This window comes from Gadus chalcogrammus, chromosome 2, assembly GCF_026213295.1.
Source record: "Gadus chalcogrammus isolate NIFS_2021 chromosome 2, NIFS_Gcha_1.0, whole genome shotgun sequence".
In the NCBI taxonomy this organism is placed as follows: Eukaryota; Metazoa; Chordata; class Actinopteri; order Gadiformes; family Gadidae; genus Gadus; species Gadus chalcogrammus.
In genome coordinates, this window is record NC_079413.1 from 2,175,990 (window position 1) to 2,193,845 (window position 17,856).

The 17,856-nt window shown below is 50.2% G+C and overlaps 1 protein-coding gene across 6 annotated transcripts in view; it reads left to right on the forward strand.

Annotated features, from left to right (window-relative positions):
• Positions 1 to 729: 729 nt before the first annotated feature.
• The window catches only part of asic2 (acid-sensing (proton-gated) ion channel 2), a 266,561-nt gene continuing 249,434 nt past the window's right edge, over positions 730 to 17,856 (forward strand). The window contains exons 1-3 of one of the 6 annotated variants that reach the window (XM_056612054.1): positions 730 to 898; positions 1,899 to 2,017; positions 6,041 to 6,664. In XM_056612054.1, coding sequence (XP_056468029.1) covers positions 1,943 to 2,017; positions 6,041 to 6,664 — 699 coding nt within the window. In that variant the 5' untranslated portion in view covers positions 730 to 898; positions 1,899 to 1,942. Of the gene's footprint in view, positions 899 to 1,898; positions 2,018 to 3,855; positions 3,963 to 4,597; positions 4,669 to 5,175; positions 5,229 to 6,040; positions 6,665 to 17,856 lie in introns of those variants that run through there. The other 5 variants (XM_056612071.1, XM_056612079.1, XM_056612086.1 and 2 more) reach the window with 5 other exon arrangements.

The window sequence follows — 17,856 nt, forward strand, 5'->3', positions numbered from 1 at the left end:
GTTTTAATTGCTCTTTAATTAAAAGCAACCACCAGAAGCCCGGGTTGCATGAAAAGTGTTGCGTTTGCCCAGCATGGAGCGTGTGAGATTGGCATTAAAAACGCTGATCTCAGCGATGTGTACTGTGGGAAACAGCCAAAGAAGCAGAACATGCTCATGTATAATGTAACATGTTGAACATTGCACAGTTCATATAACAGTTCACCCTATGTCATATGCCTCATAGTAGTAACCCGCAAAGCCTTTAATACACAGCTGCTGTCAGAAATGAGGCAGTGCAATTAGCACCCATTAGGCATGTCCATCCATTGAGACCACTAATCCACGACGCACTCACCATCACCATTAAAGTGGAATAGGCTAATAGGCTTCATTAATATATACATTAACATCTACATTTGGGAGAGTCCGTGCGTCCGCGTGCGTGAGCGTAAGTGCACCAGAGGGAGGGAGTTAGCTAGGATGTAGGCAACTTAATACTCCAACCATTTTTTTGGTATTTAAATGTTAAATGCGGTTATTAGCGGAAACTCAGATACATCTTGAGTTGCATGTAGAGGGCAACACTAGCCATAAAGAAAACTTGTTTTATTTGTGGTTTGTGTTGCCCCGTTCATGCATAGTATTAACTACAGCTCCCCTTCTAGTCGGGAGAGCATCATTACTTTCTAATGGGGGAGTAGTTGAACCGGTCACTTTGTGATGTTTGTTCCAGCTGCATGTCACCATCTTCTGCAGGAGGCGACCCGTGGCGTAGCACCTGGTGACGTAACACCTGGTCGCGTGCTGATGCTGCTGGGAGTTGAACTCAAAAGTTCAACCGGCTCCGCGTCGACTGAATAACCGCGTTTAGACCATGGGTTTAGACTCTCTACAGGGATGCCACAACACAACGGATGTAAGTACGCGACCGATACGTTTGCTGACTCAAAAAGTAAAGCAATGCCACTTTGGTATATTTTTAGGTATATTTAAAGTCACACACGACGCTAATAAGCGATGCTACCTTTATGCTTATGCTAACCTTTCTAAAGTGCATTTTCTGGACAGTTGTAGGATATTAGAACAAATTACCTAGTAATCTTATGTCTCTCTGTGTGTGTGGGGGTGTGGGTGTGTGGGTGGTGCGTGTGTGATACAATAAGTGCAGGTGCACTAAGGAAAAATTGCCTGCCGTTTCATACAGATAATTAATTGCCAAAATGTCCTACATAGTGTATCATTTTCCACATGCTACATCTTCATGAGACGCCCAGGGGATAAACGCTAGTAGCACCGACTGTTTCACCAAAGCTTGATGGGTGGCCTTCTGAATATATAAAGAAGACATTTATAGTAAATATATAATAAATGTGACACAAGTCACGTGTCAAACTTATTAAAACACCACAACTATCAAACTCTAAACGCACTTACACAATTTTGTACACTAACATCATACTGCCAGCGATGGAGTTGAGGTGTGATGAAGTGAATATTCATTCCAGTGAACAGCAACATGTCTAGAAGCGCTGTCTGTGTGACACTATAGAGGTTTCATGTTTGATGAGGTGCAGCATCTTACACGGGTTTAACTACTTATGATCGTGAGTAAAGCTAAAAACATTCTCCGTACTCATCTGTGTTCATATTTGAACCTTGTTCTGTTGCTTGTTTGAGTGATCGACTAAATTCGCTTCCCCTGCTGCTGATTGTTCCATCGCTTTGTAAGAGGCTTTCAACAGGGCTCGCTCTGGGCCAGATTGATCTGCAGAGAGAGAAACAGAATTTGAGATTGCAAGATCAGAATGCTCTCCCGATGCTAATTTGGATAATTGACATCTTCCTCGAAAATAATGGAAGATCCAACTTCATTACCACCTTACTCGAGCTCAGGTCCAATTTCTGTTGCCTTCCAGGAGTTCATGGATTGGGTCCTCCACTGCTGTGAGGTCTCAACTGGATGATGTTATTAACGGAACGACGAAAGATCTTGTGTATCCGTTCTGCACACATAGCCCTCCATCAAATCCACGGGGTAAGTCAAACTGCAATAAATGTGATCAGGCTTAACAGGAGAATCAAGTAATTAGGATCTCAGCCGGAAAGGAACCATGGTACTAGCCAGCTCCCTTGTTTACTTGTATTCGCTCTCCGGCCGGATTGACCTCCCAAAGATGGCGGCGTCGTTGACGTGCGATCCAAAGGCCACTGTGGCATCTGTATTTCTGTCTACAGTCTGGGCAGCGTGAGGTACTTCCTGCTGGGACCCGGGCCAGGAGGTTGACCTACATACAGAGCGTCGAGCTCTGACCTGAATCAGCAGCATGGGTGGTGCTGATTCAGAAGCTGGCGCTTCATGTTCTGGGAGCGCCAGGAGGCCAGATGATGGCGTGACGGAGGAGGTGGTGCAGGGTTTGGAGCGCCGAATATGTTTCATATGTGGTTGAACAATAATTACCGCATTCAAGGGTGTAACGAAAAAAGGCAACAATTACGTACATAAAAGTGTGTGTGTGTGTGTGTGTGTGTGTGTGTGTGTGTGTGTGTGTGTGTGTGTGTGTGTGTGTGTGTGTGTGTGTGTGTGTGTGTGTGTGTGTGTGTGTGTGTGTGTGTGTGTGTGGGGTTCATACATGAGTTTGTTATCTTCCTGTTTCAAGTTGCACATGAGAATAGAAAAGCTGGCCTGAAGTTATATTATGTTATTAATAGTTTTTAATTGTTATATTGTCTGGGTCTTATAACGCACATTTATTATGCATGTATTATTACATTAGCTTTCTACGTGATGGATATAGCGTTTAATATTAAACACTATTGCACTACAGTAGGGTTGCACCATCCTAGATTAAGTATGTGATTAATATTAATAAGCAGCGCTAATAGAAAACACAGGTTCTTTACTTATGCTATTTCTGGAGTCTAACTCATTTGCAGAACATGATGTTGTGCTTGTCTATATGGCCAGTTCTAAACAGTCGCATCCCAACCAAATCATTAGCTATTAAATATGTATGTATAATTTTCCATTAAGAGCTGTAAGTGAACTCAACAAGTAGAAAAATAAAACTGCTCTGTCTAGCCAGGTTTCAGGCAGGCTTGCTCGGTTTAAAAACAGATCTTTCCAATCTCATTTCAATCTAATTTCCTGCACATCACAGCGTTTCCTCTCTCTTCCCCCCCCCCCCCCCCCCCCCCCCCCTTGAACCTTTTCCTAACGGTCCCTCCTTCTTTTGCCCACTTAATCACCTCTCACATGCATTACTAGTTAGCGTATCCCGAGATACATCCTTGTTATCAAACAAGGGCCCATGAATAACATTTTCTAGTGGTGGCACAAACCTCTTCAGTTTTCCACAAATTTAGAACTCGTTTCCCACAAATTTAGAACTCTTTTTTTTTTTTGTCGTACCAGAAGTGGATCAGAAAGCCAGAGTTCCTCAACACAGCACTTTCGCAATATTGTATTTTTTTAATCTATATTCCAATAGAACATGTGTTTTAACCAATTGGACTGTGAATAAAACCAAAAGAGCCTGCAATATCCACTAAATATCTGTGTCACGACAGCCCTATTTAAAAGGTGTGGTTGTGGGGGGGGGGGGGGGGGGGGGTGTGTGTGTGTGTGTGTGTGTGTGTGTGTGTGTGTGTGTGTGTGTGTGTGTGTGTGTGTGTGTGTGTGTGTGTGTGTGTGTGTGTGTGTGTGTGTGTGTGTGTGTGTGTGTGTGTGTGTGTGTGTGTGTGTGTGTGTGTGTGTGTGTGTGTGTGTGTGTGTGGGGTTTAAGCAGCGCCTCTCCTGTTCCTAGTCGACTGATTGGACCTTGGGGCTGACTCTGAGTGAGGCTGAACACCTGTTGCCCATTGAGTAATCAATGTGCACCTGCCGTCTCCTAACACACTTGAGGAGCTCTCCTGCATGGTAACATAGGGCACCAGCGTCATGTACCGTTGTCTGCAAGCCGTACTAAAAACCGAAAGTGTGTGTGAGTGTGTTTCTCTTTTATTTGTTTACTGCCACCGATGCGACCTACAAAATCAATTTCACACATAATAAAAAGTCGCAGACGCACCGTTTTGGTGTCAGTCAGTCTTGCGCCCTGTAAACAGAGCGCTGCTGACTAATGGAAAGGATGTCTTTGAATGGCACGCTTCTGCTGCTCGCGCTGTTTGATTATAGTGTGCACATGGCCAGAGGCTCTCTCTCACTGACACACACACACACACACACACACACACACACACACACACAGAGAAACAGACACACACACACACACAGAGAAACACACACGCACACAGAAACAGACTGCTCGGAGCCTCACGCATCAGTGTGTTCATGTGCTCGGCCTGACATCGCAGTGCTGCCTGTTCCCCGCACACTGAGCCGCGGCTAGCATCACGGCTAACCGGGAGACCATGTGATTCTCTCTCTCTCTCTCTCTCTCTCAACAAACCGCTGTCAGCCGTTACGTCCTTCTTCTGGAACGTGACCTCCTCCCTCCCACGCCTTCTCCCTGTTTAACCCCTGCTGTCTTATCTCCCCCGCTAACCTCCCCCCTCCCTCCCTCCCTCGTTGGGGGGGAGCCACAGCGCGCGCGTGCGCGGGGGGGGGTCTCCGAGATGTTCAGCGCGCACCGAACCCGCTTCAGTGGCTTGGGAGCGGAACAGGAGAGGGGTGTGTTGTTTAGCCCGGTCCGCCCACTGGTCCCTCGCTCACTCACTCTCTCACACACACACGCGCTCCCTCTCTCCCCCTCCCTCCCGCTCTGCCCCCTCGCTCTCGCTCGCTCACTCTCTCTCTCTCTCCCTCTCTCTCTCTCCCTGTAACCCTCTCGCTCTCCCTCTCCGTCAGCCGGAGAGCGCGCCGTCTCTGCGCGTCCTGCTGTTGTTCCGCGGCTGCCACAGACACGCTGGGAAGAGGGACGGGGGAAGGCAGATGGTTCTTCTGACCGGGGACGACACACGGGAGGAGCTGGGAAACGGCGCGCGAGGACAGCCCGGCGCTGAACGCCAACGTCTCTCTCACTCGCTCTCTCTCTCGCTCTCTCTTTCCCCTCTCTCTCTCTCGTATCCCCTCCTTCTCTCCATCCTCGCTCTGTCTGACTCTCGCTCTCTCTCTCTCTCTCTTGGTCTCTCGTTTCCTTACTTTTGCGGACACACACACACACGGGCTCGCACGCACACACGCACGCACGCTGTCAGCCTTGCGCTTAGGCACCGGTTGGATGTCCTCTTCTTAAGCTGAACCAGAGGTACTTGTGCTTGTTGTTAATTGGGCAACGAGGGTGTGTGTGTGTGTCATTGTGTAGCTGTGTGTGTGTGTGTGTGTGTGTGTGATTTGAGCTTGTGAAGCGGTTAGCGATGTGTATTTTGACTGAAGTTGGGGGTCTCTGGACAGATGCGTCTCTGATTTGGGTGACAGCTTTACAAACCGCTCGCTGGCTCTTCGCGCCGCAGCTCATTTAACCTTGGTGGAGATGTGTTTTTATTTAAATCTTTCGCAGCCAAAAAACGAACTGCCAGCGAAATCAACAGGGGACGGGAGGGTGGAAGTGTGTGTGTGTGTGTGTGTGTGTGTCACAGAGCCACGGGCATGCTGGCATTCACAGTTACTGCTCAAGGATTGAGATGAGAGTGAGGCTTGGGGAAAGCCAGCGCACACTTTCTGCTCCTCTCTCCGCTTCCTGTGTAGTGACTGAGGATGGGAGTCTTTTCCAGCGTGTCTCGGAGCCGCCTGGGAAGAACAGATTTGGCTGTTGTTGTTGTTGTTTGTTGTCTGTTTCCCAACCGCCGGTGGTTTCGGGTAACACTCCGTGGTGGGCGTCTCTCTCTCTCTCTCTCTCTCGCTCTCTCTCTCTCTCTCTCTCTCTCTCTCTCTCTCGCTCTCTCTCGCGCTCTCTCTCGCTCTCGCTCTCTCTGTGTCTCGCAACTTTCTGTTTCAACTTCCCCCTCGCGTCCGACTCTCCGCCCTCCCCCGGAGCTCTGTGTGTCTCCCCCCCCCCCCCCCCCCCTGCTGTCAAGTCGTGGGGGACGCTAACCACCTCTTCCCTGCTGTGTCCCCCAGGTGAGAGAGTACGCTGGGGCCGTCCCTCCCCGAGGGGCCCGGGCTCCCACCATGGACCTGAAGGAGAGCTGCGGCAGCGAGGGCAGCGGCGAGAGCTCCAGCCTGCAGCCCACCTCCTGGCAGGCCTTCGCCCACAGCAGCACGCTGCACGGCCTGCGCTTCCTCTTCCCCTACGGCCGGCCCGGGGCCCGGCGGCTGCTCTGGGGCGCCGCCCTGCTGGCCTGCCTGGGGCTGCTGGCGCTGGAGAGCGCCGAGAGGCTGGCCTACTTCTTCTCGTACCCGCACGTCACCAGCGTGGACGCGGTGGTGTCGGGCAGCCTGGTGTTCCCCGCCGTCACTGTGTGCAACCTCAACGCCTACCGCTTCACCCGGCTGACGCGCAACGACCTGTACCACGCCGGGGAGCTGCTGGCCCTGCTCGACGTGCACCTGGACATCCCCCAGCCCCACCTGGCGGAGCCCGAAGTGCTGGCCTTCCTCCAGGAGAGGGCCAACTTCACGGCGTACCGGCCCAAGACCTTCAGCATGAAGGAGTTCTCGGAGCGGGTGGGCCACGACCTCAAGGAGATGATGCTCTACTGCCGCTACCAGGGACAGGAGTGCGGCCCCCGGGACTTCAAAACCGTGAGTACAGCAGTGCCTGGGTTCTGCTCCAGGGGTCGGCGACGGGCGTGTTTGCTGTGTGTACACGTATGTGCCTCCGTGTAAGGCTGGCTGCGGTCGGCGTGATGTAATTTCATGTGTCATGGTGGAGCTCAACACTTGGTGCCCAGGAGGGGCTCCACGTAATCTCTCCGTCGAGACGGATGTGAAGATAAACCAAAGGTTCCTGCAAAGGCTGTTGACTTTAAGCTGCTCTGATGCAAAGCCATGTCTACTCATGGAGACATGGCTTGTTGATGTGAACCGTTGGTTCGTTACCGATTGCATGTTGCGTTCCGTTGCATGGCTCTTATCCTCGCTATCTTTGTTGTTTATTGGGAATGGGTTAACCTAACGATTGTCAGTGCTTGGCACTTCCTACTGTACCGACAGCAATATATTGTTTCTCTTCCTTCTGACAAATGTACTTATTATAAGTCACTTGGGACAAAATGCTCTTGGCGATTCAGCTGCTCTGTTATCACTTTCAGTTATTAATTATGAGTTATTATGTCAAGCTTTATACTAGTATTCTTTGTAAGCTTCATCATCACCTGGTAATTGAGAGACCAACTAACAGTCCAGTAGCCAAGGTCTTTTTTGGGATTATCAATTGCGTAACATGCTTCTTTTGCTTGTCATGCTAGACACTTGCGCACCGTCAGTGTGATGGTAGTATCACAGTATTAGTATGCACGGCTGAATCCCAACCCCTAAAGAAGTGCCCTTTGTTGTACGCTACAACGCCTCACATTCATGATGCCTTGTTTCCGTGGCCAATTATTTCTAGCTCACACCCGAGGCGAGAATGATTGCTTGCTACCTCAAGGTAGTGTCTGGCCTGCACTTTAAACACACTTGTTGTGCACTCTCATCATCTTCATTTGCCAAAGTCCATCTGTGAAATTGTGAAGAGGACACTTGGCAAATGTATGAAATTTAAAAAGTAAGTTAAAGATGAATATTAATACTATCACTAGTTGGCGAGAGAAGGACTACATTTTGGCAACGCAACAATATTACCTAATCAATTTCTCAATCAATGCTGTTTGGTTACCTCTAACTTTGTGTTGTTGCCCAGAGTAGCAGAGGCCTACAACTTTAGTACACGCCTGTGCTCAGAGAAGGACTGAAGACGCTGCCAATGAGATTCTCAGTATCGCTGTTTGCTTGTTAAACACGACAGAGTTGTACACACCAGGCCAGGCTATCAGCGCTCTGATGTATTGTGTGAAAGGAGCAGTGACACGAACGGAGATGGTACTCGGCAGACTCTCTCACCTGCCAGCTCTTCAGCTGAGGTGTGGAGAGAGAATCTGGGGCTGCTTTGACGTTAACCATGGCTAATGCTCCCTTCTGATCATTTATTTACTTTTTCGCTCAGAGCTTTATCTTCGCCCTGGGTTTGCAAACTGCGCTCGCATGGCCTGAGATCAAATGTGATTCGAGGAACATACATGATGTTTGAGACGGTCTCGGTTTTTGGAGGAAATCCCTGTGATTCCCTGTGAAACCAAGCCCTTCTTTAGCGTCCCCGATCCCCACAGATTTGATCCTCATTGAAAACATTTAATTTATTGAGACCGAGCTGTCTGATGTCCAGGTACACTTGTACTGAATTGTATACGGTTCCGATCTCCCCTTCTTGGAGTTTTTCCAAGGCTGTACTGTTCGTAACGGGAACCGACTCAATCAGCCCGGCGGTTTGTCTGGTACCGACAGAGTGGGGCGAGGCCGACGAGGTCAGACGAGTACTCCCTTTCAGGGTAGCTTTATACTCAACCCTTTCAGGTATATACATCTAGTGTGATATCTGGTACTTGAGCTGCGCTGCATTGTCCTTACTTCTTTCCAGTACCTTCCACACCAACCAGAGGTTTTGTACCTTCCACTGACTCCTTTTCATCTCGTGGAAGGAACTACAAAGCCGGCACTCGCAGCTCTCTGGTCCAGTTCTTCCTGTGCTCCACACAGGAAGAACTTCCTCCCTAGCCGTACTGGTCCCCACTGGATAGCTGGCTGGCTCGTCTTCCCTCACGTCCTGCCCGGCGCTGCCATCAAAGATAATCTGGCCGACAGAAAGTCTTCTGGAAGGCATCATCATCCTCTTTGTCCTCCGCCCGTTCCCCACACCTCCTCCCTCTCACCCCCCCCCCCCCCCCCCCCCCCCCCCGGTGAGTCCTCCGACGTGCCCCCTCTTGAACCTCTCCCCCATGTTGCTCCCTCTCTCTCTGCTCCTCTCTCTCTCTGCTTCTCTCTCTCTCTCTCTCTCTCTGTCTCTCTCTCTGCTTCTCTCTCTCTGTCTCTCTGTGTGCTCCTCACCCACACCACCACGATCAGCACCACCTTCATCATCAACACCTTCATCACCACCACCACCATGACCGACAGACATATCTCTCACTCACACCCACAAAGGGTCTCTTGGCACCACGTTAGCATGTCATCTCTGGAAAAAAGCCTCAGAGTTCTCAGTGAACTTTGAGTGACACTGGGCTGAAGATCAAAGGGCGGTATCTGGGACAGTTGGGGGGGGGGGGGGGGGGGGGGTCTTCGGGATGGGAGTCTTCGGGATGGGACTGATGAGGCAGAGGCAGAGGGCATCTCCAACATGCGGGAGAGCCGACCACACATGAGGATCATGGTGTGATTTGAAGTTGTTCCGAGACCGATACCATTATTGGAAAACCCTCCGATGCTGCCTAAAATGCTGTATGGATTATCGGCGAGTCTATGCGCCGATCTGATACTAGCTCACTTACTACACAGGCAAAGAATATCAGTAAGTGAACCGACTATACGTTGCTGTCATCGTTAGAGAACCCTTCAATAAGAACAAGTGCTGTTGGTAGTTACAATGCTAGATGCTGTATCTGTATATACCCAGCATCGGCCCATACTGAAGTTCAGGGATCGGAATCGGCATCGGGAAGGAAGAACTGGTATGGGTACATCTCTAGTGGGATCGTGGGGCTTCAGTCAGATACTCAGAGTGGCGTTCGCCCCAACAGCCGATGGAAAGTCGGTTTGCCCATTAGCCGCGGCCTGCAGCGTGCTGCGCGGCGCCTATATTGTCTGAGATATGTTTATTACATCGTCTCTGTGTAACGACCCCAAACACAAGCTTGTTTCTGTTTCACTCACGCTTCATAATGCAGTGTCTGCCGCGACGTTCATGTGCCATCATCACAGAGGAAACAGGAAACCGATTGTGTTGGATAAATAAAGTCGGTTCACGGAGTTGGAGAAATGTGTGTGTGTGTAATAATAGCTGTGTGTGATATGCTCCATTCGCCACACACTCGTTCCCCCTCTGTCTCCTCTCTCTCTCTCCCTTTCCACCGTCTCTTTCTCTCATGGCCTCACCAAACACATCTCGCTCGCTCTCGTTCTTGCTCTCTCTCTCTCTCGTTCTCTCTCTCTCGTTATCTCTCTCGTGCCCTCTCTGCCCTCTCTTGTGGTCTCTCTCTCTCTCTCTCTCTCTCTCTCTCTCTCTCTCTCTCTCTCTCTCTCTCTCTCTCTCTCTCTCTCTCTCGTCCCCTCTGAGTGTGATTACCACCTTAATTAAACACTAAGTGATCATTCTGACAGGCTACATCAGTGTCTGCCACAGTGGATCAGGCAGCACCGGGGCTAAAGGCTGCTGCTCTGGGCCGCCGCCGCCGCACGCCACCGCACGCGCTCAGACCCAAATGAGAGCAATGACGGCGTCCACACCCGCAGCCCCCGTCTCACTCACAGGCACGCTCATTAAGCCGCGGTCCGCGCGTTCGACCGGGCCCCCTTTGGGAGGGCCACAGCGTGATGCGGCCCTGTGTACACCGATAGCCAATTAGCCGCTCCTCTCGTCGGTTAGCGCGCCGCGGAGGCTAGCTGGCAAGGCCCCGCCCGCTGGCCTCGGAGCCAACTCCGACACGGTGTCGTCCGCCCCGGAGGGAAGGCTAGTAAAAGGTGTGAGACTCTTTTTATGGTCTTTGGTTTTTATGAACTTTGCGTTTTATCGACATAAAGGAGAGGCGTGCATTCATTTTCATTTGACGGGCCCCCGAACCCTAATAAGAAGGATGTCGTTGCGTGGCTGCGGGGTTATTAATATTATTTTTATTATTATTATTGCCTCACCTGGCATTATCACGACCTCCCTTTAGGGGGCTCTATAGGGGCTCTTTTCCAAAGGGCATCCGTGGTGATTCTGCCGTCGGAGTGACGCCCTGGCCTGGCCCGAAGAGGCACCTGGCCCGAAGAGGCACCTGACACGCGGCTCAGAGAGAGCCAATCCGGAGCTGCTTGGTGTGGGGGGGGGTTCCGGGCCCCCAGGAGAGGCTCCTGGAGGTTAGAACGCTGCGGGGATTGAGCCGTTGGGGGGTGGTGGAGTGGAGTAGAGTGGGGCGCTGGACAGGGACGGGGTGGGGGGAGAGATGGGGGTGAGGAGAGAGAAAGCGGATCCCTGGCGGTTAGTGATGGATGGGGGAGGAGGGGGGGACAGACATGAGCAGCAGAACTCGGCACTGGGGGGGAGACGCCCTCATGTCCGCGAGGAGAACAACGAACGAGGGAGAAGGATTGCTGAAAATAGTCGAGCAGTTAGAGCTGGCACGCTATATTTCTGTCGAGATTTCCTGATTTACTGTGACTGTATACAGCTATCGTTATTTTGCAGACACTTTTATCCGGTGATTTCAGTTCTGAAAGGAACAGGTCGCGGTTTGGGCCGGCATACAGGTTGGTGCGTGTGTGTGGTCCATCGGGAATCGAACCCAGTGCCTTTCAGCTAGAAATTAAACTAGAAGCCCACTTTTGTCCACACAAAGTTTACCCCTGTCCACCGACATTAAATACCGTTGGGGGGGGGGGGGGGGAGGTTGGTTTCACTGATGCTGGCAGATGATTGGTTTCACTGAACCGTTTGGAAAATCATCCTTGGAAACTGTTTGGAAATAGGGGAAGGCACTTTCGGAAGTACTTGCTGATTCTAAGCTAGTGGACAATGCAACCACAGTTGGGACTCCATACAACTGGCTGTCTATTGTGTGTTGTTCTCAGGTCTATTGAGAGTGATGCAATGTGCGTGTCTTTTTTTACAAACCGGAATGTTGTCCGGCCTTGAGCAAGTGGTTCGTCTGGGGTTGTGCTGTCGTGTTTTCACGACAGCACAAAACACGACAGCACAACCCTGTCGTGCTCTGATTCCTCTCTGATTCCTCAGCCCACGGTGTTTCTGAACAGATAATGACTGTAATTACAAACTGTGAGATTGGCCCTTGTTGGCGGCCTTTAGCAGTTAATGCTCCCAGCCTTTTACACAGAAACAGAAATTGGCAGCTTTCTGCAACATCTTGTTAATAAGCAACACTAGACTCTTTGTCCTTCTGGGAAGAAAATAACACATATTGCGAACTTGAGGCAGTTAATTGTGCTATTTAGTCAAATCCGTTCAAACTTAAGCAAAAGGTTGTTTATGTGAAAATTTTAAGAATATGGTACACAAAAATAATCAGAGAACCAGTCTGGGCGGTGTTACTGAAAAAGCATAAAGCTTTGATATCACTGATGTATGAGTTAATTAGGGGATCATTGAGGTGTTATCGCGGGGGCTTTTGATCTGTTTTCAGTGTTGCGTGTTTACGTGTGTGTGTGTTCAGTCTCTATCTCTTCAGCTACGTTGGGTTTCACAACATGGGCGCCTGCAGCAGCATGGTCCCAATCAGCAGTGCGCCGCCGTAGCTCGCGGCCCTAGTAATCATCTTTCGCGGTAGCGGGTCATTGTCGTGTGTTTGACATGTGTTCTGTGACACATGCGGATAATGACTATAAACAAGTCATCAACCCAGCGCGACAAGCTGCCATTATCACATTACTATGGAGTCATTTGTGAAAGTCTATTATCCAGCGCTAATTACAGAGGATGTGGAGAGGGGTAATTAACGGCCAGGTAGGGGGGTAGCATATTGCTTGAGGATGCTTACAGTTCCACTGATGCTGGTGGGGTGGTGGGGGGGGGTGGTCGGGGATCAAACAAACACTATTTCCTACTGGGAAGCCCAAACCTCAGCCTATCTATCACGCTGTCCAAATATGATGAGCCATATTATTGAGAAATGACTCAATTATTATTATTAATACATTAATCTACTAGAGTAATTGTTCATGTCTAAAATGTGCTTCTCGTGTTAATTGAATGCGTATGGGAATTGGGAACAAGGGCATTCATGTATGAACTGTGTTCTTTATGTCTCGTGAGTTTATAAATCTTGATCAGCCTTTTTTGTGATTTTCGCCATCCTCGAAGTGGGATCTGCTGTCCTCGTGTCTCTCGGGGTCTATCTGACGGCGTTCATCCTCTCTGTTGCTGTAGCATACAGCCTATAGTTCTAATATAAACATCAGCGTTGTTGTTGCTCTCTAGGCCTCCAGCATTATTCATTGATGGGCTCCTCTCCCGCGCGGAGAAGGTGTGATCGTCATTAACATCCGGAGGTCCGTGCCAATAATGAGCCCGGCGTTCTGTGCCCTCCCTGACCTCCGTTATGATCAGGGAAGAATCAGAGACGGGCATGTTTGCAAATGTTCAGATCTGCCAATGTTCATTTTTTTTTTGGTCATTTTAAATGACTGTTTTTCGGATCCTGTTTAAATTGTTAGAATTTCTTGGTTCACCTTCATTTATTTTCTCTTCTATTCCATCCTCGATAATATAACAGGACACAACATTTTCCATGGAGCATTATATAAAAACGTTGCATAAAGTATCCTTCTGTGGCAGAGAATAATAAGGAGGCTAACGAGCTCGTGGCTGATTCAGGTTATTTTTATGTCGAGTCCAAGCTTCTGCTAGGACTTCTGAACATTGAACTTTGCCAAACTGACGCTGATTAATTTGTCATTAATCTGAGTTCTGTTGCAGATGCGATTACACATTGAATTATGTTATATTGTTCTTTTAGAGCTAAGTTAGCTAGCGAACCTTTACTCCTAGCGGCGGTGTGTGTGGGCGGAGCTAGGGACTGGGGATCAACGGCGGTGGAGGAGGTTACAAGGTTCACTTCTTATGGTAATACCGTGGGTATGCAATATGTTTGCATGAGTTGCATTCTTTTAGCAAGACAATGTTTTATCAATATTTTAGCTTTCGCTCTCGACTAGGAGCAGGAGGTAAGACATCATTCATAAGGTATCGAGAGTGTCTGACAGAACAATCTCTCAATCACCAACTGCTTCAGAATGTGAGCTGTCCCAAATGAGCTTTCCCAGAAAAAAAGGTCTGTTCTCGCACCTTTTTGTGCCGAAATTAGGACCCCACTTTATAGCGATGTCGGTTCTACTCGGTTCCAATATTTGGTAAGTGGTACACTTGTGGCATAACGGTATTCTCCCCTCCGCTCGTCGTTGAAAGTTGGCAGAAATGACGGAGTGAGCACCAGAATACCTTCGTTCGCCAACGCGGCCAAGGCGGCGACAGTGACAGACATCCTCGTACAGAGCTGTGAACCGCCTCGTCGGTGTGAGACAGGGGTTCTAAGACTGGGAAGATGTGGGCTGTCTCCGTCCTAACGACACACCTGCCTGTGGATCAAAGGTGTTGATGTGCGCCCAGCCCCCTCGGCCCCCCCCTTGGATGGGAGGTCAGGTCTTTATTCCCGGCAGCTTTGTCTTGTCCCGTAACGCGCTCTCGTCCTTCTGCGCTACAGCACAGCGCTCGTACTTGAGCCGGAGAATGGGGGCAGCTGCTTCCACATCTCTGCAGGCGTGTTGTGGTCGTCTTTCATCAGCCCATCCATCCGCTGCACCACTCTGACGCAAGGACAACCGCCTTCCTTTCCGTCTCCCCCTCCGTCTCCCCTTTTGTCTTTCCTCACGTCTCCCCGTGGTGATTTCCGTCTCAAACCCGGGCCTTACCTGCCATGTCCCCCCCCCCCCCCACACCCACTGTAGGGCGGCTCGGACACGGTACTAAAGCATATCAAAGCCCTTCAGGTAACAGGTGGCCCGGCGACTGGAAGCACGGGGACAGCAGGGTTACACAACCCACAACATGGCAGGGGGATCGAGGGCACGTCGCGGGGACCTGCCTCTAGTCCCTCCTTTGGCCGGCATCTCGGGGAACAGTGACATGCATTGAACCTCAATATCGACCAGAGAGCCTTTGATTTTCCAGACATGAGCAAGACCTTCATATAATGATAGGGGGGGTGTGTGTGTGTGCGTGCGCGTGTGTGTGTTGGGGGGTGGGTGAGAGAGACAGTGACTGTGTGGGAGACAGTCACGGTGTGTGTCTATGCGAGAAGGAGATAGCGTGTGAGTAAGACAGTGACGGTGTGTGTGTGTGTGTTGGATGAAATGCTGGTGACCCTTTTCCATCTGCAGCCCTGCAAGATACAGATTGTTGTTTTGTTATGTTCTCCACTTGCCGATTGTTTAAGATGGTAACCATATTTGCATTTTGATTACATATTAAATGGAAGCTAGGGTGGCAGTGAGGTCCACAAACCTCAATTTGACCGTGTTGGCCTCGGTTTGCTGCACTCCGGTATGAGTACTGTGTCTGCTGCTGGTAGCTGAGGAGATTTGACTGAACACTGCGTCATGTAATATTCATGTGTTTACAATTAGCACCGTGCAGAGCCTAGCCCGATTGGCTATCTTTATATATTTATATCCCGCCCCAGGTGCGATCTCTCAGCTAACTCCTGAGTACGCTTTCAGCTTGTTTACTTCTTAAAATACAAAGCGTATTTGTTTGGTGAGATGCTAATTCAAGTTTGGAGGTAAGGTCATTTCTAATTGGAAAAGGAGTCTTGACTCATAATTTGTTAATAAATTATACAGGGCAGGATTGACTGTAAAATAAACACTAATAACCGTATACTCGTTATGTGTATATTGCCTCATTTAAAATTTCACAACAATTCAATTAATAATTCCATAACATGTCGCTCACATATTTGTAATGTTATTGAACGGACACGAGGACAGCAAGGGTCATTTGCTCTTCTCATATCAGTCATATCAGTCTGTGGTCCGAAAGCAGGAACTCCCAAGCCTGATAAACACCTACCTGTAGGCCTACAGGCCAACAGTAGCCAATCACAACTTGTCGGTAGACCGTGAGGTCCTCCGATCCCCTGTTGAGCGACAGCAGCGTCCGTGTGCCAGCGCTGTCTAGCACACGTGGCATTAAGCTCCGGCCTGAAGGCTCACAGCTCCAGGGGCTTCAACACCACCAGCGGACCAGAGACATCGCAGAGGGTGGAGCATGAATCTCATCTGCGGGCTTATCACCCCCAGCATCAGGGAGGCGATAAGCGGCTGCTCGGGGTTGACGGATGTGTTCTGCACGCGGGCTGGAAGGCTGCGCCGCCAGAGACTGCTGAACGCTGAACGCTGCTCCCACCTGGCACTGGGTCGTAACAGAACCGGCACGGGCTGCAGAAAGCCAGCATCTCTGAGCACGAGTCGTTGTGTGTTAATCCGCGATGACCCTGAGGGCTGGAAGTCACTTAATCAGCGGTGTCACTGCAGAGAGAGAGAGAGAGAGAGAGAGAGAGAGAGGGGGGGGACCGACCGACCGACCGAGACCAGAAAGAGAGAGAGAGAGCGAGACCAGAGAGAGAGAGTCGACTATGGGTCAGCTCTGATAACACCCTGGTCAGTGTCAGGTGTTCGGAGCCGAGTGAACGGCCCATCTCTACTGTGATGGTCTCCATCCGAACCACCACCACCACCACCAAACGGGGCAGGAAGGGGCCGGGTCGTCACGACGCCTCCGGATGTTTTTCCTCAGCCCGCCACGGCCCAACGGCTCGACGGGGGGCAGTCAGTCAGTGCGTCGGGACGCGCCCCCCCCCCCACCGACTTAGTGAGGCAGTGCCAGGAGTAGCGGGGGCTGGAGGAGTGTGACAGCGAGCGAGAGAGACGGAGTGAGAGAGAGGGAGACGGAGTGAGAGTTAACACACACCGCGAGCCAGCGTGTGAGTGCCAGATCGGGGGTGTACGAGCTGTGAGTTGCACGCTGCGCTGCATCTGTAATACTCACATTTACATTTAGACCGAGACACCGATGAGGACGTTATGCGAGGGGCTCTTGCATATGGATGTATGCAGATAGGAAGGTGGGAACGGAAATGGGAGTTTTTCGGTTCGACAATGTCGACCTGAGTGTTCAACGTGACGTTCTCTTCCACTGGAGGTAATTAATAATGCACCCCAGCGAGGTCCAGGGGGATCCCCTTGTCTCCGAGGCAAACGGCAATAAAGCGAGGCCGTAGTGTCCGTAAAACCCCGAGTCACTAAAATAATGGAACTCTGCGACCTATTTACCCGTGTCGAGGGTAAATGCACACGTGACACTCACACTCACTGTTTCCTCTCTGTTCTGCTGCTCTGCAGTCTCGTCCCTGCGTCTGTCTTCGCTTCACTCCCTCCTGTCTGGTTTACCCCACTGGAGGTAATTAACCAGACGTGGGCGACATATAGACCCCTGCCGGGATCAGTCCGTGGAACAGAGTCCCAGCCCCACTAGGTGTTTCCCCACACCCAGGCTTTACTCGGGCATACCGCCCAGGTCTGTTCACGGCTGCCAAAGAATACTTGGCGCCCCGACGGTACCCAACACGTTTCATTACCCCTCCGGGGGAATGGCTCCATCCCTTGATAGTTTTTCATACTTTTCCATATGTTAAGCATTTAAAAAAAAAAGTCCCCAATCTCCTTGGCATGTGGACACTGCGAGAGACGGGGGACTTGTTCCACTGATGGCGTCTTTGGTTTGCTGCGAAATATTGCTGTAAAGCGTGTGTCTGTTTATCCCAAATCATTCCAACTCGAAAATATTAATAATTGTGGCCCGACTGAAAAAAATACTTTGAATCGTGGGCAAACTAAAACAAGCACTCAAAATTGTGGCCAAACACTTCGATTTTTGGCCCAGCTGAAAAGTAATTACTTAGACTTCTGGCAAAAACTGAAAGAAAATACTTTAATTGTGGCCAAAAGAAACAGAAAAGAATTGTGGCCCTTCGCTAACTCTATTGAAGTCAGTAAGGCCCTTTGGAGAAGGAAAGTGCCTAAACGGAAAGCAGCTACAAACCGCCGTGTCTGTTAACTAAGCCTGCTAACCGCCAAGTCTGTAGCTACTGCCGTCGGCTCCTCTGGGTTGGTTCGCTGTTCTCGCATAG